The 27,058-nt window shown below is 48.7% G+C and overlaps 1 protein-coding gene across 7 annotated transcripts in view; it reads right to left on the bottom strand.

Annotated features, from left to right (window-relative positions):
• Window positions 1–27,058, bottom strand: part of MPRIP (myosin phosphatase Rho interacting protein) — a 150,053-nt gene that overhangs the window by 115,475 nt on the left and 7,520 nt on the right. For 6 of the 7 annotated variants that reach the window (XM_034943273.4, XM_008960872.6, XM_063599178.1 and 3 more), the window contains exon 2: window positions 1,286–1,363. The exons of the other annotated variant lie outside the window; for it this stretch is intronic. In XM_034943273.4, the coding sequence (XP_034799164.3) occupies window positions 1,286–1,363 (78 nt within the window). The remainder of the gene's footprint in view (window positions 1–1,285; window positions 1,364–27,058) is intronic. 7 annotated transcript variants of the gene reach the window in all.

Below are 27,058 nucleotides of genomic sequence, written 5' to 3'. Positions count from 1 at the left end.
CAGCTACTCAGGAGGCTGAGGTAAGAGGATCACATGAACCTGGGAGGTCAAGACTGCACTGAATCGAGATCATGCCACTGCACTCCAGCCTGGGTGACAGAGCAAGACTCTGTCTCAAAAAAAAAAAAAAAAAAAGCAAAGAGCCCAACAATACTCAGAGTTTAACTGGCAGTGAGGCCACATGAACTGACTATAAAAGCACATCTCTCTGCTTTGGGCCAGGGTTATCATTTATAAAAAGACTCCTGTCAGAGGCTGGAAATGGCAATTTTGTACAACCTTGATATAAAATAGGAAAGGGAACTACTCCCTGGAAACTGCAGCCCAGCTGGACCAGTGATGCCTGAGTCCTCCTGTCTGGGTGGCATGAACAGGGACTCAAAGGGCCTTGCAAAGAGGCCTTGTAGAGGGCTGGTCTATGCTGGGTGTGTAGAGGAAGCCACCTGAACATGTTTCCCAGGAACATTTCCAAGGGCCTTATGTGCAGCCTCTGAAATCAAAACCCATTCCAGAAGGAATCACAAAGAACAGAGACACAATGCAAGGCCTGTGGGACCAGAATACACAGCCCAAGGCCCCTACTCCAAAGTGTAATATTCAGGGTGGGGAAAGGATGAGCAGCAGAAACTAAGAAGAAGAGGAAAGGGAGCTCCCGGGGATGGAGGGGGGCTGAGTGGAAGCAATTTATAGGGTGCGAGCGGCAGCACTGTAAGAAAGTTTGTGAGGAAGGAGAGTTTTGTAACTGGAGTCAAATCCAGAGGGGCTTCCTGGCAGAGAAACAAACCACAGGTCAGGCCAATGATGGTCCCAGCTCTAGCGGGGCCCTGCCCTGGGCAATGCACATTTTAGTAAGAGGTAAGCCAAGGCCTCTGGGCCCCCAACCCTTCACTAGTGCTAGTGTGCTGAACCCCTGGCTCAGGAAGAAGGGAGGTGCTACAGGGGCAGGCCTTGGCATGGAAGGAATTGGGAGCTGCTCGGTATAATGCAAACCTTTAACTGCTCTTTTGCCTCTTCCATTTTACTGTTCCTAGAATCAACCTGACCCACAAAACAGGCAACACCCACACGAGAGCTCCTCATTCTGAAGGGAGCACTACACATAACTATGTATAATTGAGACCTTTTCTGTACAACATGCAAGTGCACCAAATGGGAGAGCCCTGCTGGTCCTGCTATCCCAGGATCCACTGTTCAACTCTCCATCTCCCTCTTCCACTCTGCCAGTTCACCCTTAGATGGGTCCCTTCTCTGGTTCCTCCCTGAGAGTTGGCTCTGATGCCCTTACCCGAGACCGGTGCACTGGGTTGTCAAAGTCGGTCCCATCTGGAGCCAGGAGCAGCCAACCACCATAAATGGGTTTTGCCTAGAGGAGAAAAAAGAGGGCAGGTCACCAGCAGCCTTCAACCCAGAAGAGAGAACAGGTCAAGTTAACAGCAAGCACTCGCTGGAAACAGACGTTGCCTCTGCTCTGCAGAGGTCATGACACCTATTTCCACTGCGGTGCGTCTGCAGCTGCTTGAGAGTCAGAGGCTGGCGGGGATTCTGCAGCATCCGGGGTGGAGAGCATACAGGCCCTGGCAGGAGTGTGAGAACCTGGAGAGTACAGGATCCCCTAAGACATGCTGTCTCCCGCAAGTTACTGATCAAGCCACCAAGATCAGGAAAAAATGACATGTTATTCAACAAATATGTGAGTGTCAGTGTGTGCCAGGCGCCAGGAAATAGGACATGAACAACACAGTCAAAAAGCTTCATCCTGAAGATACAAAACAGGGCCTGGAGAAGAGACTGCTTTCGTGATCAAAGCCAGCTCTGGCCAAAGAATCATCAACTGACTGGCTGTGTGACTGCGTGCAGAAACTCTTTTGAGTTCAAACTCTCCCATTTGAAAAGTGAGAGTGATGACAATTCTACTTAAACCTCATGACTCTGATGTGAGGACTGATGAGATAATGCAATCAGTAAAACCCAGCACAGGGATGTAAAACAGTGCTGCCACCTTGGAAAAGTCTGGCAGTTCCTCAGAAAGTTAAAGGCAGAGTTACCCTAGGGCCCAGCAATTTCACCCCTATGTATACACACCCAGGAAAACGGAAAACAGGGGCTCAAATAAAAAAACCTGCACATGAATGTTCATAGCAGTATTATTCACACCTGCCAAAAGGTGGTAACAGCCCAAATATCCATGGACAGATGACTGGATGAACAAAGTGTGATGGGTCCACACAAGGGAACATTATTCAGCCAGAAAAAGGAATGAAGCACTAACATACACCACAACACCGAGGAACCCCGAAAACATGATGCTAAGTCAAAGAAGCCAGGCACAAAAGCCCACATATTACAGAATTCCACTTATGCAAACGGTCCAGAATAGGCAAATCCACAGCACAGAAAGCAGATTAGTGGTCGCCAGGGACTGGAGGAAAGGAAATAAGGAGAGACGGCTAACAGGTATGGGGTTTCTTTCGTGGGTGACTAAAATATTCTAGAATTAGACAGTGGAGATGGTTGCACAACATTGTAAATATGCTAAAACTCACCAAACTGTATACTTTAAGAGAGTGAATCTTAAGATAGGTGAATTATAGCTCAACTTAAAAAGCTGCACAAAGAACACTGAGCACAGTGTCTGGCCTGTGAGGTCTCAACAAATGTGAGGCATTGCTATATTTTACCAGCCACAGAGTCCCCACTCCCCAGACCACGGGGAGGAGCTCAACAAGGGGAATCTAGACAGACACTCTGGCTCAATCTCCTTCCTCAGCCACACCCAGCTGGCGAGAATGCATTGGAAAAGGTACAACCAGTCCCATTTATCCAGTGCCTTTCGGAGGGCGGTAACACAAATTAAAACCCAAGTTCTCTGACTGCTGCTTACACACACAGGACCCCTCATGGGTCCTCCTAATGTGCTTTTTATTCAGTGCTCTCCAAACTAGCAGGCCCCACCACACTACCTCATTTGGTAGCTGCAGACCGTGACTCAGAGAGGGCAGGCCACGTGCCAGAGGCCACACAGCCTCCAGGCTGAACCAAGAACCCCCCTTTACTTGGCTTCCGCCTGCAGGGTCCTCAAGGTCCCCAGGAGCACTGGCTTTCCCCATGAATGGTGTAAGTGGAGCTGTGTGCCTGGGGTTGGGGGAAAGCTGCAAGGACAGGAGAGGCTTGCTTTGCTGCAACAGGGGAGTGGGTGTTGGCTGCAGACATAGTCCAGGAGGGCCAAGGGGTATGTGGTGGAAATCCCACCTGGGAAGGCAGAAGCAAAGGCGAGGAGAGGTCTGTGCTCTCTACGAACTCCAGCTGTGCCCAGCAAACATCAAGGTGGGCACACACGCTCCGCCTCTCCACACCCCACCCAGGAGTGCACATCCTAAGCAGACCCCACCCAGAGGCCTTGCATGGGAAAGCTGGAGCTGGACAACTCCCTGTGTGTATCTGGACTCTGTGACTCCCAGCTCGGCCTCTCACCGGCCACAAGTGCCCACCTGTGAGGCCAGAGGCTAGCCTGCCAAGCCATTCCTCTATCTCCATCTTGACTGTGCGCCACCACCCTGGCCTCTGGAGGCAGGGCTTGGGGTGTCATCACATAATCAGCTACATTTACCTGACCTTTCTCCAGGAGAAACTGTGGGGAGCCAAGGGATCAGCATCTGTTCCCTCAGAACCCGAGCCCTGGTCTCAACCCAGGCATCGTCAGCAAACCTCTGCTCAGGAACCCCGTGTGCATGGCCCTGGGTGCTGTATACCAGGGAGCCTGCAGCAGCCACCTTGCTTGGCTGTGACTTCCTGATATGGATCACCACAGAGGGGACTGATCCAGGTGGGTGGGCGGCGCAGACACAGAGCAGAGAGCGAGATGTAGGGCCTCTGGGTGGAGGAGCAGGCTGGGATGCAGGTGACACCCCATCCAGTGTTCATCAAAGCAATTCCAGAGTGATAGAGAGCAGAGGAGTGGCTGCCTGGGGCTGGGAGGGCGGAAGGGGCTGGTGACAGCCAAGAGGTGCAGGGTTTCTTTTGGCGATGATGTAATGTTCTAAAAGTGACTGTGATGATGGCTGCACATCTGTTGGAATATCCTAAAAATCATAGAATTGTATCATTTAAATGGGTTAAACATATGACGTGTGAATTTTATCTTAATAAAGCTGTTAAAAAAAAGCCCTGAAGGTAAGGACCCCATAGATAACAGGGGGAGGCCTGGGGTGGAGAGGACTCTCTGGGCAGGGGCGCAGCTGATGCACAGGTGCAGAGGCAGGAATGATGGCGCCATGGGGCCATGAGGAGCCATCTGTAATTACTGAGAACTCACTGCTCAAGTCCAGGGAGCCAGGGACAGGAACTGGCCAGCTATATCACCACCACTCTTGCCTCTCACAGCCAGCCACATGGGCTGCGCAGCCTCCCCCAGCCTCCTCAGCTCCCCAAAACCTGGCCCTCTCTACCATCCCTCAGGGCTTCCCCGAAATGTCCCTTCCTCAAGGGGACAGTCCTGACCCTCCCCCTCAGTCTCTAACAACTCACTTCTGCCATTACCGTCACTGCACATCACAGAACTAATTTCTACCTACCATTTCATTATGTACGTAATTACATTGCTATGACATGTCTTGCCCCCCACCCCCACCCCAGAACCTTCGCTCCAGGAAGGCAGGGATGGGGTCTGCCTAGCCCTGGCTGTGTCCTTGATCCTGAGGCAGGTGTGCAGAGGGAGTGGAGGTGAGTGCCCGCCGGCCTAGGCCAGCAGTGGGTGGGTGGTGCCCTCTCTGAGTTTCCTTCTCCTTACATAACCTAGGTCCTGACTCAGACAACCTGTCCTCATCCCCAAGGCGTGGGAAAGGCCTCCCAGGAAGAGCTGCTGCTTCTCTATGTCTCAGACTATCTAAAAATGCTGCATCCTCCCCCGCACAGCAGACCACAGTGTCTTTAAGTGCAGCAATGCCCACGGGCAGAGGCTCCCACGCACGCCCACCTGGTCCTGGGGCAGCACCTCTAAAAGGCCCTAAAGTATTCTCTTCCAGACGGTCCTATAATAATCTGAAACTGGGACACTAAAACAGACAGCCCAAAAGGCAGCAGGCAGGAGGGAGTGTGCTCTGGAAATGCTGCGTGGGTAGGCTTAGCTTTGCTGTTTTCTGGTTGAGCTGCTGGGCATTTTGGAGGGAGGCAGGAGAAGCAGGTATCTGTTGTTGACATGGGGGATCTGAGCTGGGCTGTAAGGACCCAAAGGATGGGGCCCGAGTCCTGTTTCAAGCAGCCCTGCACACAGGGCCCCTTTCTATGCAGGTCCTCCCAGAGGATGCATGTGGCTCCGGATCCCATATAAAAGTGACCACATGAGAGACTCCCCCGAGCTACCTCCTCTCCAATTAAACTCGGCCTTCACTCATGACCCACACAAGTCGGAGGCTCCACTTCTGGCTGGCCTCTAGGAAGAGGCTGCTGGTGGTCTGGGTGTGCCTTCAACCTGAAGCTCTTTCAAAAACAGTGCCTTGAAACTTCTGCTTCCTGGACGATGGGGCAGATGTAGATTTCTCCTGCTAAGTACAGCCAAAAACCTGGGGCCATCATGTGTAAGACAAACATGAGAAGACTCTGAAAGGTGGAGAAAAAAAGGTAGGTGGGCCAGGGACCCAGGATCCAAGGAAGGACACCGTGGTGACTCTCCCAGGCTTTCTTTTTGTCTCACTATCCCAGAGTGGGTACTGGAGAAACTGGCAACCTGAAAACGCCAATGGGCACATAACCAAAAAAAAAACAACAAAAAGCTACTTTCCATAGCTGAAGAACCAGAAAGGAGCAGCCCAACAAGACAGAAAACTCTTAGACAAGAACCGCCTTACTCTGGCCAAAAGTCACAGGAAAGGCAGCACCCCACCCCCAAGTGAGCAAAGGTTGGACTTCCACCCTTGTGAGGTGCCCCACACCCCGGCCAGGGTGGTGTCAGAAGACACAAGGGCCTTACATCCCACCAACAGCAATGAGGACCCTTCTTGCTCCATGCTAGGGTATGTCAGAGGGCGCCCAGAGGAGGGTTAGGGTTTTTACCATTGCCCAGTGGGAAGGGAACCCATGATGAGGAGCCTCCCAGTTCAGGCATCAGTGGAGGCCGAGGGGTGGACTTCTGTCTCCATCTAAGTAACCAGGTGGTCATGGTGACTCCCTTCCCCCACGGAAGCACTGTCAGAAAAACCCACTGAAAGAGAAGGTTCAAATGAGACCCAGAGTCACCCAACAGAATACAAAAACACTTGGTTTCCACCAAAAATCATCATCATACCAAGAACCAGGAAGGTCACAAACTGAATGAACAAAGACAACCAGGAAATGCCAACACCAAGATGACAGCCATGCTAGAATTATCCCACATTTAAAGATTTTAAAGCACCCATGATAAAATGCTTCAACAAGAAATTATGAGCACACTTGAATTAAAGGGAAAGACAGCAAAGAAATAGAAGCTGTAAGAACCAAACAAAAATCCTGAAATTGAAAAATACGGTAACTGAAATAAAAGCTCCCAGGTGGGCTTAAGAACAGAAGGATTGGGGGCAATGAAAGAATCAGTGAACTGGAACACAGAACAACAGAAATCATCCCATCTAATAACAGAGGAAAAACAGACAGGAAAAAATGAATAAATAAAAGGGAACTGTGGAACTGTAACAAGAAGTCTAACATTCATGTCATCAGAGTCTCTGCAGGATAGGAGGAAGGGTGAAGCGGAAAAAGGGCTCAAAGAATGGCTAGAAACCTCCCAAATTTGGCAAAAGTGGCAACCTACACATTCAAGAAGTTTAGTGAACATCAAAGGATAAACCCAAAGAAATCCAGACCAAGACATACAATAACTAAACTAAAGGAAAACCTAAAAGACAAAGAAAGCCAGAGAAAAAAAATCTCAAAAGCAGCCAGAGAAAAATAAGACCTTATAGTTTTGAGAAAACTAAGCAGAATGACAATAGATTTCTTATCAGGAACCATGGAGACCAGAAGGAAGTGGCACACTACTTTTCTGGTGCTGAAAGAAAACACCTGTCAACCTAGAATCCTATAACCAGTAAAAATATCCTTCAGGAATGAAAGGGAAATCCAGACCTTCTCAGATGAAGGAAAACTAAGAGAAGTTTTTTGCTGACTTACCCCTAGCAAAATGGCCAAAGGAAGTTTTCTAAACAAAAAGGAAATCATAGAAGAAGGAATCCTGGAACATCTGAAAGGAAGAAAGAACACAGTAAAATAAAGGGAGGGAGGGGGTAAATAATTAGGCTTTCTTTCTCTTGAGTTTTCTGTTTCGTGACTAAAGCAAAAACTGTCTAATGTGGTTCTAAACGTATGTGAAGTAAACACTTAAGACAATTATACAAGGAACAGGTAAAGGAGTGAACAGATAGGTACTCTCTTGAACTGGTAAAATGACACCACCAAGAGACTGTGACAAGTTATGTCTATATAAAGTCATGTCTTATTATAACCAGTAAAAAATATATACAAAGAGATATACTTAAAAAACTATATTTTGATATATAAATCAAAATACAATTCTAAAGAAAATGTTCAAGTAACCCAAAGGAAGCAGGAAAAAAAAAAAGCAAAACAAGACAGAAATAATAACCAGAGACACATTAACTATGCCCTAAGTTATCCGTAAATATTTTAAATGTAAATGATCTAAATACACCAATTAAAAGATTGATAGAGTAGATTTTTAAAATAATTCAACTGTACACTGTCTACAAAAAATTCACTGCAAATATAATGATGACAGGCAGGTTGAAAAGAAAAAACTAAAAATGATACATCCTGAAAATATTAATCTAAGGAGAGCAGAGTTGTTATATTATCAGATAAATTATATTTCAGCACAAAGAAAATGACCAGAGACAAAGAGGAATATTATATAATGATAAAAGGGTCAATTCACTGAGACATAGTGAGCCTAAATGTTCATGCACCTTTAAACATCAGAGCTGCAAAATTATGTGAAGTTAAAACTAATAGAACTAAAAGGAAAAATAAATAAATCCACAAATATTGTTGGAGACTTCAACATCCCTCTCAATAACACAATTAAAGCAGTCCTAGGAGGGAACTAACGTAACTACGATGCTCACATTAGAAAAGAGGAAAGGTCGCAAATCAATAATCTAAGCTTCTATCTCAAGAACCTAGAAAAATAAGTACAAAATATATCAAAAGCAAGAAAAAGAAGGAAATAATAAAAGATAAAAGTAGAAATCGGGCTGGGCGCGGTGGCTCACACCTGTAATCCCAGCACTATGGGAGACCGAGGCAAGCAGATCACAAGGTCAGGAGTTTGAGACCAGCCTGGCCAACACAGTGAAACCCCATCTCTACTAAAAATACAAAAATTAGCTGGGTGTGGTGGCACACACCTGTAGTCCCAGCTACTCAGGAGGCTGAGGCAGGAGAATTGCCTGAAACCGGGAGGCGGAGGTTGCAGTGAGCCAAGACTGTAACACTGCACTCCAGCATGGGCAACAGAGTGAGACTTCGTCTCAAAAAGAAAAAAAAAAAAAGATAAAGGTAGAAATCAATGAAAAAATCAGTGAAACAAAGAGCTGGTTCTTTGAACAGACTGATAAAACTGATCAACTTCAGCCAGGCGCGGTGGTTCATGCCTGTAATTCCAGCACTTTGGGAGGCCGAGGTGGGCAGATCACCTGAGGTCGGGAGTTCGAGACCAGCCTGACCAACATGAAGAAACCCCGTCTCTACAAAAATATAAAATTAGCCGGGTGTAGTGGAGCATGCCTGTAATCCCAGCTACTCTGGAGGCTGAGGCAGCAGAATCACTTGAACCCGGGAGGCAGAGGTTGCAGTGAGCCGAGATCGCTCCATTGCATTCCAGCCTGGGCACCAAGAGCGAAACTTCATCTCAAAAAACAAAAAACAAAACAAAAAAACACTGCTGACAAGACCAAAAAAGAAAAAAAAAGACATAATGGCACAAATTGTTATCAGAAATAAAACAGGGATAGCATCACAGATTCTGCAGACATCAAAAGGATAACGAGAAATACTAATACAATTCTACCAACATTAATTTGACAACATATAGGAAATGGACCCACTTCTCTAAAAAACACATAATTTAAATGATTATATAACTATTAAGGAAACTGAATATGTAATTCCATAACTCACAAAAAAGAAATCTCCAAGCCCAGATGGTTTTACTGGAGATTTCTAACAAGTGTTTAAGGAACTGACACTAATTCTATATAATTGTTAAAAAAAAAAAAAAGAAAAAAAAGAAGAAGAAGAAACACTTTCCAATTCATTTTATGAAGCTGGTGTTACCCTGACACCAAAACCAAACAAACTACATGACAAAACCCCAAAATTTTTTAAAAATGAAATAAAGAACTATGGACTAATATTCCTCATTAATACACAGTAGTTCCCCCCTCCTCCATCCAGTTCCACGGTTTCCCTTACCCATGGTCAACCACAGCCTTAAAATATTAAATGGAAAATTCCTGAAATAATTTACAGGTTTTAAACTGCATGCCATTCTGAGTAGTGTGATGAAATCTTGCATCGTCCTGCTCCATCTTCCCGGGATGTGGAGCCTCCCCTTTGTCCAGCGCATCCACGCTGTATACTCTACCTGCCCCTTAGTCACTTAGTAGCCGTCAGTTATCAGATGGACTGTGGTGGTGTTGCAGTGCTTGTGCATCCAGCTAGCATTATACATAATGGCCCCAAAGCACAAGAGTAGTGATGACAGCAATTTGAATATGCCAAAGAGAAGCCATAAAGTGCCTCCTTTAAGGGAAATGGTAAAAGTTTTCAATTTAAGAAAAAAAAAATCATATGCTAAGGTTGCTAAGATGTACAGTAAGAATAAATCTTCTATCGCTGAAATTGAGAAAGAAAAAGAAATTCATGCTAATTTTTCTATCACACCTCGAACTGCAAATGTTACAGCCCTTGTGCGTGATAAAGTGCCCAGGTAAGATAGAAAAAGTATTTATGGCTGGGTGTGGTGGCTCACACCTGTAATTCCAGCATTTGGGAGGCTGAAGCAGGAGGATGGCATGAAGCCAGGAGTTTGAGACCAGCCTGGGAACTACAAGACCCTGTTTCTACCAAAAAAAAATTATTAATAGCTAGGTGTGGTGGCAAGTGCTGGCAGAGGCCCAGCTACGTGGGAGGCTGAGGCATGAGGATCACTTGAGCCCAGGAATTCGAGGTTGCAGTGAGCTATGCTTTTACCACTATACTCCGGCCTGGGCAACAGGGCAGGGCAAGACCCTGTCTCAAAAAAAAAAAAAAAAGATGAAAAAAGTATTTGTGGGTTTGACATGAGGGGATATCTAGGTTGTTTCCAATCAGAAATGAGTTCCAACTGAGAGCAATCAGGTTCAGTACTATCCGTGGTTTGAGGAATCCACTGGGGCTGTTGGAATGTATCTCTTGCAGATAAAGGGGGACTGCTATAGATGCAAAAATCAACAAAATATTAGTAAATAGAATTCAGCAATATATTTATAGAATTATACACCATGACCAAGGGGGTTTATTCCAGGGATGCCGGTTTAATATTCAAAAATCAACCAATGTAATCCACCAAATTAATGCTCTACAGAAGAATAGCCACATGATCCTATCAACTGATGCAGAAAAAGCATTTGACAAAATCCAACATCCATTCATAATTATTTTTAAAAACCTCTCAGAAAGTAGGAATAGAGGGGAACTTGCTCAATTTCATAAAAGCATCTCTAAATAACCTCCAGCTAGCATTATACATAATGGGGAAATGCTGATTGCTTTCCCTCTAATATCAGGAACTAGGCAATGATGGCCATCTCAGAATTCTTATTCAACATAGTGCGCGAATTTCTAGCTAGTGCAGTAAGGCAAGAAAAGGAAATAAAAGGCATATAGATCAAAATTGACAAAATAAAATCTTCACAGATGACATAGCTGTCTGTATAGAAAATCCCAGAATCTACAAAAAACTCCTAGAACTAGTGAGTTCAACAAAGTTTCAGGATACATGATCAGCATACAAAAATCAATTGTATCTCTATATGCTAGCAACGGACACGTGGACATCAAAATTAAAATACAATACCACTTAAAATTGCTTCAAAAAGAAGAAATACTTAGGAGTATATACCACACAATATGTACAGGAAATGCTGAACACTACACAACACTGATGAGAGAAATCAAAGAAGATCTAAATAAGAGAGACATAATGTGTTCGTGGACTGCAAGATTCTAAGATGTCTATTCTCACCCAATTGATATTCAGTTTAACACAATTCCCATCAAAATCCCAGCAAGACTTTTTATAGATATGGACAAGATTATTCTAAAATTTACATGGAAAGGCAAATGAACTAGAATATTTTTAATTAAAAAAAAGAGGGTATAATCTATTTACCCAATCACAAGACTTATTATATATCCACAGTAATGAAGACTGTGTGGTATTGGTGGAAAGTCAGACACATGGATCAATGGAACAGAAGTTAGTAATAAACCAACACAAATATGTCCAATTTTGACAAAGGTGCAGAAAGAATTCAATGGAGGAAAGACAGTCTTTCAACAAATGGTGCTATGCTAGAGTGACCCTTCGTCCACAGGCAAAAAAAAAAAAAAAAAAAAATCATCTCAAGCTGATACAGAAAGTAATGTTATACAAAAAACAAGACAAAATGAAACATATTTAAATGGATAAACTGGACTTCATTAAAATTAAAAACTTTTGCTCTGCACAAAGTCCTAAGGAAGATGAAAAGATAAGCCACGAAGTAGGATAAAATATTTTGCAAACGTCCTTTTGCAAAGGACTAATATCTAGACTATATACTAGTATTTAGACTATATAAAGACCCTCAAACTCAATAGTGAAAACACAAAACAATCCAATTAGAATATAAGCAAAAGACACGAGAAGACTTTCTACAGAAGATAAATAGCATGAAGAGGTGTTCATGCTATTTATGAACATCTTATTTTATAATGGCTAAAAAAAACAAATGGTGACAACACCAAATGCTGGCAAGGTCACAAAGTAAGTATATCTATCACTCATACACTGCTGATGTGAAACAGTTTGGCAGTTTTTAAAAAAACTAAACATGCAACTACCATACAACCTAGGAACTGCACTCCTGGATATTTATTCCAGGGAATGAAAACATACACTCACACAAAAACTACATGTGAATGGTTATAGCAGCTTTGTTCGTAGCAGACCAAAACTGGAAACAGCCTAGGTGTCCCCTCTTACCATGGAATGCGAGTCAGCAATAAAAAGGAGCAAACTACTGATCCAAGCAACAACCTGGATGAATAGCCAGAGAATTCTAGGTGAAAAAAGCCAATCTCAAAGGTTTCAGGTTGTATGATTTTCTTCACATAACATTCTTGAAATGTCAGATTTATGGAAATGGAGCAGGATTCCTGGGTGGCTGGGGTTGGGTTGATGTGGGAGGGAGAAGGCGATGGAGACAATGGGTGCTTTCTGCATTGTAGTCAGTATCCCAGCTGTGGTGCCGTACCACAGTGTTGCAGAAGGTCACCATCGGAGGACCTGGGCAAAGGGGTACATGGGATCTCTGTTATTTGTTACAACCACAGGGGAAACACGATTATCTCAACGTAAGTAGTTTAATAAAAAAGGAAAAACAGTGGCACGCACCTGTAGTCCCAGCTACTTGGGACGCTGAGGCAGGAGAATCGCTTCAACCCAGGAAGCGGAGGTTGCAGTGAGCCGAGATCGCGCCACTGCACCCCAGCCTGGGCAACAGAGCTAGACTCCATCTCAAAAAACAACAACAACAACAACAAAAAAAACGAAAAACAAAACTCAGCCACTGTGGCCTCTGCAGTCAGTCCTCAGGGGTCTACAGGGTATGGCCACGGGCCTCCTTCAGTGATGCCTGCCTGCCATGGCCCTGAGCTGCACCGCATATGCTCTGCTGGCCTCTCCAGCTACTTCCCTGGAGGCCACCCACATCCCTTCTCTCAAGGGTTCTTCTGTCCCTTCCCCTCACCACCCTCCCCAGGCAAATCTGGGATGCACGCCAGGATGAACCCAGCTGTCTCAACTCTGGGTTGCCCAACTGCCCCAAGCGGGTGGCCAGGGGCAAGGGACGGAGAAACATCTCAGCCTGCTATACCCAGTGTTGTCAAGCTGCCACCACTGATGCATCTCAGACGTGCACAGGTCTCTGGACACAGCCACCCCATCACAACCAGCCCACACAACATGCTTGGCTCTCACTCCGTGTGGCCTGTATGTGGCTCCAAGAGAAGGGAACAGTCGGTGACAAGATCTCTAACGGTGGTTAACCCAGGTTTCCTGTCCCCTTGGACTCACCTGTCCTTAGACTGCAGTGGGTGGGGAGAAAGGTAGTCAGACACATTGTGCAATCTGGCACCAAAGAGGGCAGGCCTCAAACAGTCGATGCAGACAGGTGGGTCTCACTCTTCTCACCCCATCACATCCTGCCACCCAGAAGGCCCTCTATGGTCCCATGCCCCCTCACCTCCCATACACAAACATCTTCTATTCCATGGAATAAGGAGATTCACTGTCTCATACACAGACCCCTCAAAATCCCACACCTCCTTCAAGAACACTAACCGGCTCCAGGCCAAATGTATTCCTTCTCTCTCACAACACCACATCTCCTCGCTGGGGACAAGAATCCTGCCTCATCCAGTGAAGCACCCAGTACAAAGTTGGGCTCCAATGACCAAATAAATAAACAAAAGTCTACGGGTACACTTATTAGTCACCCCAACCCAGCTGAAAAGGTAACTGCTCCCTAACAGCTCTGAGTGCTGCTGGAAGGCCCTCCCAGCCAAGACCTGGGCAAGCCAGGCTGCACTGCACCTCTGCCTCCCACACCCGAGCTCCCAGGTCACTAGGACAACGCTGGTCAGCACCCAGGAGTGAGGGACGATCAGCACTGAGGCGCAAGTAGACACAAGCCAGGGCCTGCCCCCGCACATGGCTGAATCCAACTTGTACTTCTCCTTTCTCGAGTCCAAGTCTCCAGTTGTGCCACTGTGTGCACTATGCCACCAAGGACAAGAGACAGGGTGTGGACAAAGCTGGCACTCAGACAGCAGCACACGGCCACATGCAAGAGCCACGATGCTTCCACACTCCTGATACAGTGAGCCCATGTCCAGAGCCTGGGCCTGAAGAACTCACAAAGAGAGAAGCAAACAGTCTCATTCCTGACGTGGGAAGAGCTCAACACCCAACAGAGAAACAGTTTCGAGAGTGACTATACATCCACTCCCTAACACGCTACCTGGCCATTAATTACCAGCGAGGACAAGGATTCAAGATGCCCTCCAGGGCACCGCCCACACTATCAACGCAGCTGGCCTGTCCTGTACAGCCCTTCATGGCTCCGCTGCTCTGTCCGCTGGTGAACGGCACCCCCTGGAACTATGCAACAGAATTTCTCTAGCAGCTGCCCTGAAGCTGGCACCACTCAAGGCCCTGCAGATAAAAACATGAAGCACACACATCTCCCAAGGGGCTCGTGGTCAGTTCTGTTTATAACACATGTAAGGATGGACAAAGATTGAGAGTTGATGAGAAAACAGCTATTATGCGGACTGCCAAGATCGGCAGCAGGTTTGGGGGCTTTTGCTTGATTTTACCATTTTTGTAATGTAAATGCCACTACATGGCACTTACCAGTTATTATTTAAGGGAGGGGAAGATGCCTGCCTGACCGAGCACGCAGGACTTCTGATATAACCCTGGCAGAGTGGCTTCAATAGGGGAGATCTTGGTCATTCCTGGCAGAACAAGAAGTAGGTGTAGTTAGGGAACCCCTACACTCTACTGTCCACCAACAGGACCTCACAGCTCCAGGTATTTAATGTACACTGGCCTGGGAACGAGAAGGCCAATTCAAGTCTCGGCTCCACCACCTACTCGATGTGTGGCCCAGGACAAGGCAGTATCTCTGTGATTCTCAGTTTCATCATCTACAGTAGAAAAATACACATACTCCTTCCATGCCATTTTTTATTTAAAAAAAAAAATGATCACGTCAGACACAAGCATACCCTAGGTAACTGCACAATCAAGAATGCCTCAAGGTCAGGAACATACACCCAACACTTGTACTGGTACTCAAACCAAAGAAGTGTTCACGGGAGTGCTCCACAGTGGAAGGAGCCAGTGGGAGACCCAGAACAGCACCGGTCAGTCCAAGGGCTGCTGGGCTCCTGCTTCTGAGGGTGGGGCAGGCACCCAAACCCTACGCTGGCTCCCTCACACCAGGCTCCACCCCAGACTCCAAGCAGAGTGGTCATCCCCAGGAAAGTTCTTCAAAAGGAAAAGTTCCACACAGTCCTGAAGAAGGACCCACACCTGTAGGGGCTGATGCCCCAACTCTGGGCAGATTCTTAGGGCAAAGACTTCTCTGGACCAAAGGTGGGGGTGGGGGCTGCACTCAGTCACTGGATGGGACAGATGGCCCCTCACTGGAGTCACTGAAAGATCCATAAGCAGAATGCGTGCAAACCGTGGCTAATATATCCTCTGTAGTTTTCAGGTTGATTCTTGCCCTTTTCTTTTTCCCAAAAAGGTGTCTGTGGAAACACTTCCACACTCACAGCAAATAGGCTGTTTAATAATGTTCTCTGCATTTCAATTCCAAAGAGAAAGGATACCTGGGTAGCAGCCATCTGGTCCTCTTTCTAAGCTTGTAAATCATGGGAGACTTCAAGGTTGTCCGTCTTTTCTGGGACATTCTGATGTAAGTCAGTAAAAGACAGTCAGGGGTGAGCACACAGCAAAGTCCAGTCTCAAGCCTCACCCCTGCCAAGACCTTGTGTGTCCTGTGGCCACCCAGATGGACTGCAAGAGGATCAGTGGCTCTGAATCTCAGCACTTGGGGAGGGAAGCTTCTTGGCGGAGCTGTGCCCACCTGCCTCACCCACAGTAGGTTCTCAACACACACCTCTGACCATGCTCAGAATGGGGGCTTCTCTTTCAGAACAAGCCTGCCAGGGCCGACGAACACTGGTCACCACTGCAGACCCCTCAAGAGGCCACAGGCTTGTCCTGTGTTGACCAAACTCTGCTAGAACTACTAAAAGTTGTCCATGGGGCCTTGAGTCCTGGAGAATACTGTTCTATTGCTCTACAGCCACACAGTTGTGGACCCAAACTACCTTCCTCAATACAGGCTTCCACAAACAGCCAGCCACTGTGCAGATACTAAAGATGGAGCTACAGCCCCTGCAAGTGTTTCAACATCATCAGGACCCAGAGCCCTGTCCCGGGAGGAAGCCAAGCCTCCGAGGGAGAACACCTGCTCACCAGCTGCCAGGAATGCATTCTGCAGGGAGGACATACACCCCAGCTACGGGAGCACGAGGGCAGGTCTGCACTCCTCCCCGCTGGCAGTGGAGCTGACCCCAGGGCTTAGGGCATATGAGCTCTCATGACCTCCATTTTATACCCCAGGAAACCGAGGCACACAGAGACTCAGTGGTCTGTCCAAGTAAATAGAGCCAGGAAGCAGAGGAAGCAAAACAGGCACCAAGGCCACCTGGTTCCACACTGGCCCTGGCCCATGGGACACTCCTCCCCAGTTTAGCAGGCCATTCCAGAAGGTAAAGGGTGACACAGGTGAAGGGCATGTTCCCAAGTGAGATGTGCTCCCAGGGGTAGGGGTCTGGTCCTCACCAGCACAGCACTCAGTTCTGCCCCACATCCATGCAGCTGGGGCCACGGCCCTGGGAGGCTGCAAGTGGGGGCTTAGGGACCTGGTGGGGCCCCAAAGCACATTGCCCATGAGGCACACATGGAAGGAAGAGCCCTACAGCCTTTACTTCCAGATAAGCCAGCCACAGACCACCCTCCCGCAGCACACACCCAGCCTGGCCAGCTGCGCAGGAGGTCAGGAAGCTGGCGGAGATTGGGGGCTGTCCTCCAGAAGGACTCTTTCCTACCTGTGCAAAGACATCAAGGCTGGGTGCAGGCTACCACCTCCACCCACCCCAGGAAAAGCTGGGCCAATAAGCCACCTACTTCAGAGCCTCATCAGTAAGGTGCTCAACGTAATTTATTGTCTTAATTGGGAGTACTTGGGGAAGGAAAAGGGATTCTGCTAATTATGCCAGGACTGCTGGTCCCAGAACTCAGAACAGCCATGCCCACCCGGGCCCCTGCAGACTGCAATTGGCTCACCTCCCAACTGGGCCACTCCCCATCCCCACATTCTGCTGCTCTCTATGGAGGCAGGTCAGGGATGCCCCTGATGTCTACCAGCCTCTGCAAGGCCACTGATGCAAAGTTCGCAAAGCCTCTGGGAATACCAACAAGGAGACGAAGACACGAAAGGTGGTGCAAAGGGAAAGGAACTCAGCACCATGCCAGGGAGCAAAGGGGAGGAGTGTGGGAGACTTACCTGGGAGGGGGCAAATGACAGACTTCAGAAATGGAAGTCAGGGGACACCGTCTGTGGGAAGCTGACACAGCCACAGCCAAGCAGGCCCCAAGGCAGCGGCGCAGCCTGGAACAGTGAACTGCACTGCCCCTCCTATAGAGGCCGGCATGCTCCTCAAGCCCATGGCCCAACTTAAGCTCGACCAGTGGTCTGCAAAGGTGGGAGTCCCTGAGGCCCTTTTTGGGGTCCCTGAGTCAAAACCATTTTAATAAAAATACTAAAACATCCTTTGCCTCCTCTCTCACTCTTTCATGAGTGTACAGTAGAGCTGCCCAAAGGCTACACAGGACATGCTATGGCCACAGACTGTAGAAGCTCTGAGAACCCAGCTGTCTTTCATTATGGCAGACCGTAAAGAGCTCTGCAAAGAGTTAAAAATGTGAGGCTTTTCAGCAAATTTTTGTCTTAGAAAAGTTATTTTTCAGAATATATGTTACGTGACTACATAATAGGCTTATTGTTACTTTTAAGTGAATTCATGAATAAACTTTTTCAGTTTTAACTTCTAATACAAGAAATACCAATGGACATAACCCAGGTAAACTAAAGCGTTCTGAGGGCCTCAATAATCAAGAGCATAAAGGGGTCTGGAACCCAAAAAGTTTGAGAACTGCTGACCTAGCCACCCACTCCCCTAGTACGTCCCCACCCCTTCTGCACCTTTGCTTGGGGAGCAGCCCTGCTGATCCCACTTCTCAGTTGCCATGTGCCCAAACACAAACTTGCCTTTAAGTCTATCTCCTGGTTTCTACTCAAGAGTCCTTTCTATCCAACAGCACTGCCTTAAAAGGCGACATCTAACCCCAGACTTGCTCCTGGTGGCTGTGTTACATATGGTCCATCTGGAAATGAAACAGACTCCAAGGCAGAGGCAGACAGGAAAACCTTTCTCTCAACAATGCGGACCTCTGCCTTGGTGAGGAGGCCAGGAGGAGGGGCTGCGACAGAGGCAACACCTGTTTCTCAATGGACCTGGAGCCCTCCCTGGGTCCCCACTCCCCACAGTCCCTGGAGCTCTCCTCCCTGGGACCCCACTCTCCATGGCCCCTGGGGCTCTCCTCCCCGGGTCCCCACTCCCCACGGCCCTGGAGCTCCACTCCCCGGGTCCCCACTCCTAATAGTCCTAGAGCTCTCCTCCCCAGGCCCCCATTCCCCACGGCCCTGGAGCTCCCCTCCCGGGGTCCCTACTCCTAATAGTCCTGGAGCTCTCCTCCCTGGGTCCCCATTCCCCATAGTCTTAGATCCCCTCCCTGGGTCCCTGCTCCCCCTGGCCCCTAGAATCCTCTCCCCAGGTCCCTGCTTGCAAAGAGGGGCTTGAAGGACCACAAACATAAGCACCTTTACTGTGCCACAGGACTAACGTCCCTGAGCCTGTGGAGAGGAGTCAGAAAAGCAGGGGACTCCACTGGAATGTGCTTCTGTCCGTATTCCCTAGAACAGCTCGACCAGCACTGGTGTGAAGGGCAATGCCTGAGCTACCCACCTGGGCCTCGGCTCCCACCCCTAAATCATCTCAGGTCACCTCTGTGAAAGGGATACCACTGGGGAGGGGCGTGAAGGATGCTTTGAATGGATGTCAGTGTTCTCTTTCTTAAGTTGGGTGGCAGGTTCACGAGCATTCATTTTTATTATTTAGATTTATATTGTAAATGTATGCTGCTTGTATCCTTTTGTGTACATCCAATATTGCATTCTATTAAAAAATATTACTGCAAGTATTAGAGTATATCAGCGGCTCTTCAAACTGTGAAGATCCCTGGAGGTCATGCTTCAGGGGCCACCTCGGGTGTAGGATGGGGCAGCGGGTGGGGGTCAGGGTGGGCTCATAGCTGATGCCATTCCTCTTCCTGGCCTTCAACATGAGAACATTCGTGCATCATATATGTGAGCTCCATGTTTCATTTCAAGGGGGTGGGTGTTTTGCTGCCAAAGAAATAAAGGTTGAAAACTGGTAACAGTGACGAACAGCGCATCAAAGGCCTTTTCCCTCTAGCTGACCCAAAGGTCCTCTGGGGACCACTGTGGGGCTCTGTGGGCCCTCTGCCAGCAGCTCCCAGCACCTAGCACTGGGAAGGCACCGCGTCTCCCTGGGGTCTCCAGCCTTCAGCTCCCATGCCCCACAGCCCTCCTTCCAACAATGTTTAAGGACTAACTTGCCTCTTTCTTGGCAGCTCAGCTGATCTTCAGGTCAGACAAAAAGGGAAGAAAGAAGGCGTGTACCTCCGAGCAGCTGAGCCACCCCTGCACCTGCACCGCCCCGTGACACTGCCTCATGGCGGCATTTCATGTGTGCGACTCTTGAGGGATGGTCCAGGAACCCAGTTTCCATCCCAGACTCCTCTGTGAAGAGCCCCAGGCTCTGGGCAGGCCTTATTTGGGACCCACCCATAGCCCTCCCACCCAGCAGTCTGCAGGGCTGACATGTGGCTCCAGGTGCTGATGCCAAACAGCTCACTGACAGAATGGCCACAGGCCAGCAAGTCCTCTCCTGGGGTCCGCTGAAAGGAGGTGTTCAGACAAATGCCCGCACACCTGTGTTCACAGCAGCACTATCCACAACGGCCAAAAGGGTGAAGCAATCCCAGTGTCCACCATCCATACAAGGAATGAATTCTGACCTGTGCTGCAAGGTGGATGAACCTTGAAAGCATTAGGCCAAGAGCAAGACACCACAGACAAAAGGTCACATATGATATGGTATGATTCTGTTTTGATGAAATTTCCAGAATAGGTAAATCCATTGAGGCACAAAGCAGATTTGTAGTTGCTGGGGACTAAAGGCGGGGGTGACTGCTTAATAGTTAAGGTGGGGGGGTTCTTTTGGAGCAATGGAAATGTTTTCAACTGAAGAGGGGTGGCAGTTGTACAATACTGTATGCTAAATGCAATGGAAATGTACATGTTAAAATGGTTAATTTTATGTTGCGTGAATTTCACCTCAAAAAAAAAACCCCTCAAAACCAAGGAACCACACACACAGTTCACCCCATCATAGCACGGGGACAGCAGGGCCCACAGCTGGTGGCTGGCTGTAAACTACCCCCAACTCCCACTGGGCTCCTGGCCTCCCTCTGCCCACACACAGGTCCTGCAAGCCCAGCCCCGGCCCCTGCCCCTGCTCCCCGCTGTATTCAAGCTGGAGGGGGAAAGTGACATTTTAAAAGCCTCTTCCCTGTTTGGTCTTGACAAACAGCCCATGGCCACAGGATTGTTGGAACATGACGCCATTCATGGCAAAGGGAAGAGGGCTGGAGAATGCGTGGCGACAAATTTCTGGGGCAACGTCTTCCCAGGGAAGAGTCACACCCTGTTCCTCAAAAAGCCGTCCTTCCCATTCAGAAACAGGTAGGACAGAAGCACGGTGGAAGGAGGAGCAAAAAAGGGGCAGGAAAGCTAAATGAGGTCAGCCCCACCCTTCCCCGCACATGCCAAGGTGGTCAGCCCCGCTCCTGGACACTAGGGGCCAAGGGGGCCACACACAGCCAGACACTGATGGTCTCAAGGCCAAGCTCAGTCCTCTCGAGTCATGTGGAGACAGGGAAGGCCTGGAGTCCCACAGCTGGGTTTCCTCCTGGCTTTGCCACCAGAGGAGCTGCTCTAGGCATATTATACTACCTCTCTCTACCCTTCTCTTAACTCCGCCTTCTGAGGCTGCTGGAAATATAAATGAGCTAATAGTGGCCTGGCACATGGCAATTCCTGTCAGCTATGAATACCACCAACAGCGCCACAAAACAATGCCAGGGCAGGCCACCCTTCAGCAATTTCCGTATAGGAAAACCTCCACACCATAGAAGGCCAGGTGCTAGCTGGCCGGGCCCCCTAGGAAGAAGACTCCTAAGCTCCCAGGCTCACGGGGTTTCCAGGCGGGAAGGGAGATGTGGAATTGAGAAGTAGTGGGCTGTCTGCCGAGGTGACATCTGCCTATTAGAAGAGCTCGTTCTCAGGCTCAAAAGAAGAGACTCCTCCTGTTTAGATCTCATAGAAGGGTCCCCTCAGCAGAGGCTCCTTTCCCTGCAAGGGTGAATGACTTGTAAAGGCTGGGGGTAGGGTGGACAGAGAGGCTGGAAGGACCTGCCTGCCAGCTGAGGGGACCCACTCAACACTGGTGACCAGGGGGCCACGAAACGTCCTGGCCAGATCTCCCACCCACCCAGTGATTTGGGACTAGACCCGGCTCCCCAGCTCTGGGATCCTCTCTACCTTCCTTGGGCATTTCAACCAGGCCCGGCACAAGGATTTTCCTTCCCAGACAACTGCAAGGCAGTTGCTCCATGGATACGAGTGGGATAAGCATGGCTTCTCTTAATCTTCTCCCACACTGCCCATGGCAACTCATACACCCATCAAAGAAATTCCTAAAATTGAGATCTGCTCTGCCCTTCATGGGACCTGCATGACTTCTCTGGGCTTGACAGGGGCACAGAAGTGGCCTCTAACATTAAATCCTAAGCTGATGAAGCCTGGCCCCTTCACTTCCTACCCTCTAAAAAAAAAAAAAAAAAAATTTTTTTTTTTTTTTTGATACAGGGTCTCGCTCCATTACCCAGGTTGGAGTGCAGTGGCGTGATCTCAGCACACTGCAACCTCCACCTCCTGCCTCAGGCGATCCTTCTACCTCAGCCTCCCAAGTAGCTGGGACCACAGGCATGTGCCACCAAGCTTGGCTATGCTTTTTACTTTTTTGTAGAGACAGGGTTTCCCTGTCTTGCCCAGGCTGATCTCGAACTCCTGGGCTCAAGCAATCTGCCCACCTTGGCCTCCCAAAGTTCCGGGATAACAGGTGTGAGCTGCAGCACCTGACCTAAAAATTCTTAAAATCAGTTCAGTCCTTACACAGCAGGTCCTCAAATAATGCCATTTCATTCAACATTGATTTGTTATAACAATGTTGAGAAAAAAAAAAAGAATTCCTGCACCCACTGCCTGTGTGGAGTTTGTGTGCTCTCACGACTCCGTGGGTTTTCTCTGTACTCTGCTTTCTTTCACATCTCAGAGATGTGCACATTCAGTGAACTGGACATCTAAGTGGTCCCAGTCTGAGCAGGTATGGGTGCGAGTGTGTCCTGTGATGGAACGGCGTCCTGTCCAGGCTTTGTGCCCTGGGAGAGGCTCCAGCCACTGGTGACACTGAACTGGAATAAGTAAGCTGGAAAACGCATGAATGAATATAGGTAACTGCCTACTAAAAAGTCATCAAGTCTATGATAATCACACAAACACATGACAATAAACTATGCAGTAAGAAGCACTCAGCGAGCCCACCGCTTTTGTCCTTGTTTTTGAACTTCCTGGTGGTAGGAGGTATGCCTTACAATTTTCACTTTGCAGACATTTATTCCTTGATTTAACCTACCACCATGACTGTCATCACTCACTGTCATCACTCACCAAAACTTGTATAGATAATGATCTTACTTGTTTTTATTCATCTTCCTGAAATGTATATAATAGCTCACACGTACTTCCATGTTTAATATTAGAAATACTTTGGATCTTTATTTAGAAGTTTGGTTAATTTTTATAACCTGAAATATGCCGTAGAAACTTAAATCCTGTTTATATCAATTAGCTTATAATAAAATTGGTTTGGTTGTGTGTTATTATGCTTACAGTAGCAGTTTCCAAGAGCCCATCAATGACGGTGAGGACTTACTGTACTTACACATTCTGAAAAATCAAACACACACAAGGCAAACTGACTACTTCCTTCCAGTCCTCAAGGGGCTGACATAAGAAAGCTGCTAGGGTGGTGCAGAGCAGCTCAGTGGGAGAGGAGACAGCCTGAGCATCTGTTTAATGGGCATGGGCCTGAGCTTCTGTTTAATGGGCATGGGACAGACAGAAACAGGTTTGAGGGCCAGCTTGCCCACAAAATCACAGTGGAAGGTCCCCTCCCTTGGCTGTTTTCTCTGCAGTAACCTAAGAGGGATGGGGACCTGGTGCTCCCTGCACTGCCCCTGCCCCATCTCGCCCATGGCCTGGCCCATGGTGGACATTCAAGAGCAGATGGGCCAGCATGCTAAGTGAGAGCTTCCCAAGGGCAAGATCCGTGTCCCACACACAGCTCCATACTACATGGTTTATTGCTGATAAAACGGACCCCATTTACTAAGCACCCACCATATAACCCAGTATTTACAAACTCTGCCCTTGCCACAGATCCTGCGGTTGCTGAGGACTTTGGAAGCATCTTCCTGCATCCTCATCAGGACCCAAAGCCATGGGTACTATTATTATAACCCCCCAGTTTTCAGATGAGGGGCATAGATGCTTCAGCTCTAAGTAACTTGCTCCATCAGCATGGAAAATGGAGCTAGAATGGAAACTCAAATCTGGGCTCGCCACCATTCCAATTCCCTTGCCTGGGCGCACTGAAATGAAAAGTGGGACTGTGTCAGATTTCTAGGTCAGAGCAGGTCCCCAAGCAGCAGCCATGCAAATGCCCTGACCCACCCCTCCCGCGGCCCTGAGGCTCCTGAGCCTCAAGTGGCTCACCCAGTCCTGACAGTGAGGCTCTGGGTATGGCATCAGGAGACCCAGGAGACATGGCCCCTTTCTCTGGCTCAGCTGGGGCTCCCTGCAGCTGCTCCCCCTTCCCTTGGCCCCTTTATCTATGGGCAGGACCACGAGGAGGTCAGAAACCTTGTGTGGAAAGTGCGCCATGGTTGCTTGTGGGTCTGTTAAATCCAGTGCCTCAGAACCTACAGAGATCAAGGACAAAGCTATTTCCTGATTCTGAATTCCTCTTTCAGAGGAAAAAATTGTGCTTCCTGTTCAGAGCTGTGCCAAAGGTGTGGTTGCTGCCTAGGCCAGTAACCCATGTTGGGGATGTGGGGCACCCCGAGACTGAGGAGAGGTGAAGATCTGGGCGATGCCCTGCACAACAGCCTGCACCGTTCACACACATGCCCCACCACACACTCAAGAACTAAGGAGTCCAAGTTGGGGCAAGGCCCTGTTCCTGATAGCAAAGGTTAACACTTATTAGAGACAAGGTGGCCAAACAGGACTTCGGAAAAAATCGTGCTGGACTTCCTGTGACCTAGGCAGGTCGCTGAACCTCTGCTGAACCTCTCCAGGTCTCGGCGGCTCCATCTGCTAATTGAAGACAATCCCTCACCTGCATAATGTGGGGGAAAGGCAGGGAGGGCAGGTGCAGACAGCCCCAGCAGGTCCCTCTTCCCAGGGCTAGGAACGAGAAGTCCAGGAAACAGCTGTGATTTATTCTGCAGCACTGCAATATACCAATCTCCCTACTACCCATCTGCCCCGGGCCAAACAAAAACACTAAGGAGTTTACAAAGCAAAGTGGTCTTCCCAAGGACAGGGAGGATGAGTCTGGAGCCAGGGTGGACTCTGGCACGGGAGCCTCATGGAGCTGAAATCTGTATCACGGCCCCATTGCTGAGCAGCTCAGTGACCTTGGGCAGGCCGCTCAACCACTCTGAAAACTCAGGGTCCCCTCCTCCGAGGGAGGCCTTGCTGCCACCAGCCCTGCTGGCCACCCTTGCCTGCTGAGGTCTGTGTGAAATCACAGGCTATGACACAATATAGTAGGTAGAGGTTCAAAGGATCCGGCAGGCCCATCCACTCAGAGTCTCGCTGCAAAGCAGCTCTGACACCAGGGCCATCTCTGGCACAGCATGCAACCGCCAAGCTGCGCCCAAGGGGAAGGAGCCAGAAGGGTTACAGGCTCCAGGCAAAAACCAGGCTGTGGTTTCATGTGAACTAGGATGACCCTGACTGAGAAAACCAGTGAGTGGTTTGGAAGATTTCAGTTCCAGCTTCCAGAGACAAAATGTCAGTGAATCAACCCCCCAGGTGCTCTTGCCCCCAACGGAAGTGACAATGCCTTGAGAGCTCTGGGTAGGGCATGGGGGCTCCATTCCAGAGCAGCTGTAAGACTGCCTCAATTGCTAAAACTGGAAAAAGCACAAAATCTAGGGCAGAGTTTTCAAACCTGCCCCAAATGGCCCCAGAGATGACCCAAGGCCCTCCCCCGCCACCCCACCCCAGGATGGGAGGCCAAGCTCCAGGCTTTGGCTGCCTTGCCCAGAGCCGCACTGCTTTTGATGAAAGCTTGAAAACCATCCACCTGGTCCAACTGTGTCATTCAGCTGAGAAAGAGTGGCTGGGGGAATGAGATTCCCAGGATAAAAGAAGAGCCCGTTTTCTTAGGCCAGATGCTTACAAATTAGCACCCAATGATCCTCCATGTCCAGTAGTAGGATGTCTTCCCCTGTGCCTCGCTGCCACACTCTCTCCCTCTTTCAAGACTAAGTGGCAGCTTGGGAACAATTTAAACATTCCGAGTTAAATTTCTTTATTTCTGCTAAAGAACATGAGGTTGCCCAAAGAAAGGCTACTTCCCCCAGAGGCGGCAGCCAGCGTGCTTCCTGGAACATCCCTCACCATATGGGGGGCTCAGGAACTCCCCATTCCATCGGCACACTACTCCTCCCCTGCAAAGAGAAGGCAGGCATCCGCTTTACAGGTGGGAGACATAAGTCACCTTCCTGGGTCACCCTGCACATTTGTGTCAGGAAGAGAACATAGGCCTTGGACTATAGTCCTTCTGTGTGGCAAGGGAAAGAGAAATCAGAGGAAAAGATCAGGTAACAGGCTAGAACCCAGGGAAAAAAGCTAGGGTGCAATTACATAATACTGGAACATTGCACGTCCAGTTTAGAGGGGGATACGCCAGCCTGCCCACCACGGCCCTCACCGGCTCCCCACGGGACAGGCCTGAGGCCCTGGCAAGGACCTTCCTCCCTTCTGCCCCTAAACTCTGCCTCTGGGCAGGGAGTGGGGATCAGAGCCCAGAAGAGAACTTCTAACACACCAAAAGAAGCCATCAAAGATGTGATAGTCAAAGAAACTTCAAAAGTTGGCAATAGACACCAAGGGCCAAGGAGGAGTGGGGACACAAACAGGAGTAACAAGTCCCAGAGAAGCAGCACTCCAGGAACCTTCCAACCCAAGGCCCAAGGGAGGGACGGAGGAAACTCACCACCACCTGTGGCACCCCAGGGCTGCCATCAGGACTGCGGGCAGCGGCCACACCACCAGGCTACTAAGCAGTGGGAAAGTGGCTCGTCTGAGCTGAAATGTGCTGTAACGTAAAATGCGTACGTCATAACTTTTTTGCATGGTGTAATGACAGTATTTTGGATATAACTGGTTAAATAAAACATAATTAAAATTAATTTCACCTCTTTTTTTTTTTTTTTTGAGACGGAGTCTCACTCTATCGCCCAGGCTGGAGTGCAGTGGCGCAATCTCAGCTCACTGCAAGCTCCGCCTCCCGGGTTCACACCATTCTCCTGCCTCAGCCTCCTGAGTAGCTGGGACTACAGGCGCCCACCACCACGCCCAATTAATTTTTTGTATTTTTAGTAGAGACAGGGTTTCACCGTGGTCTCGATCTCCTGACCTTGTGATCCACCCGCCTCGGCCTCCCAAAGTGCTGGGATTACAGGCGTGAGCCACTGCGCCCGGCCCCGACTAATTTATTGTATTTTTAGTAGAGACGGGTTTCACTGTGTTAGCCAGGATGGTCTTGATCTCCTGACCTC

This window comes from Pan paniscus, chromosome 19, assembly GCF_029289425.2.
Source record: "Pan paniscus chromosome 19, NHGRI_mPanPan1-v2.0_pri, whole genome shotgun sequence".
In the NCBI taxonomy this organism is placed as follows: domain Eukaryota; kingdom Metazoa; phylum Chordata; class Mammalia; order Primates; family Hominidae; genus Pan; species Pan paniscus.
This window is presented reverse-complemented; position numbering and strand designations above follow the sequence as displayed.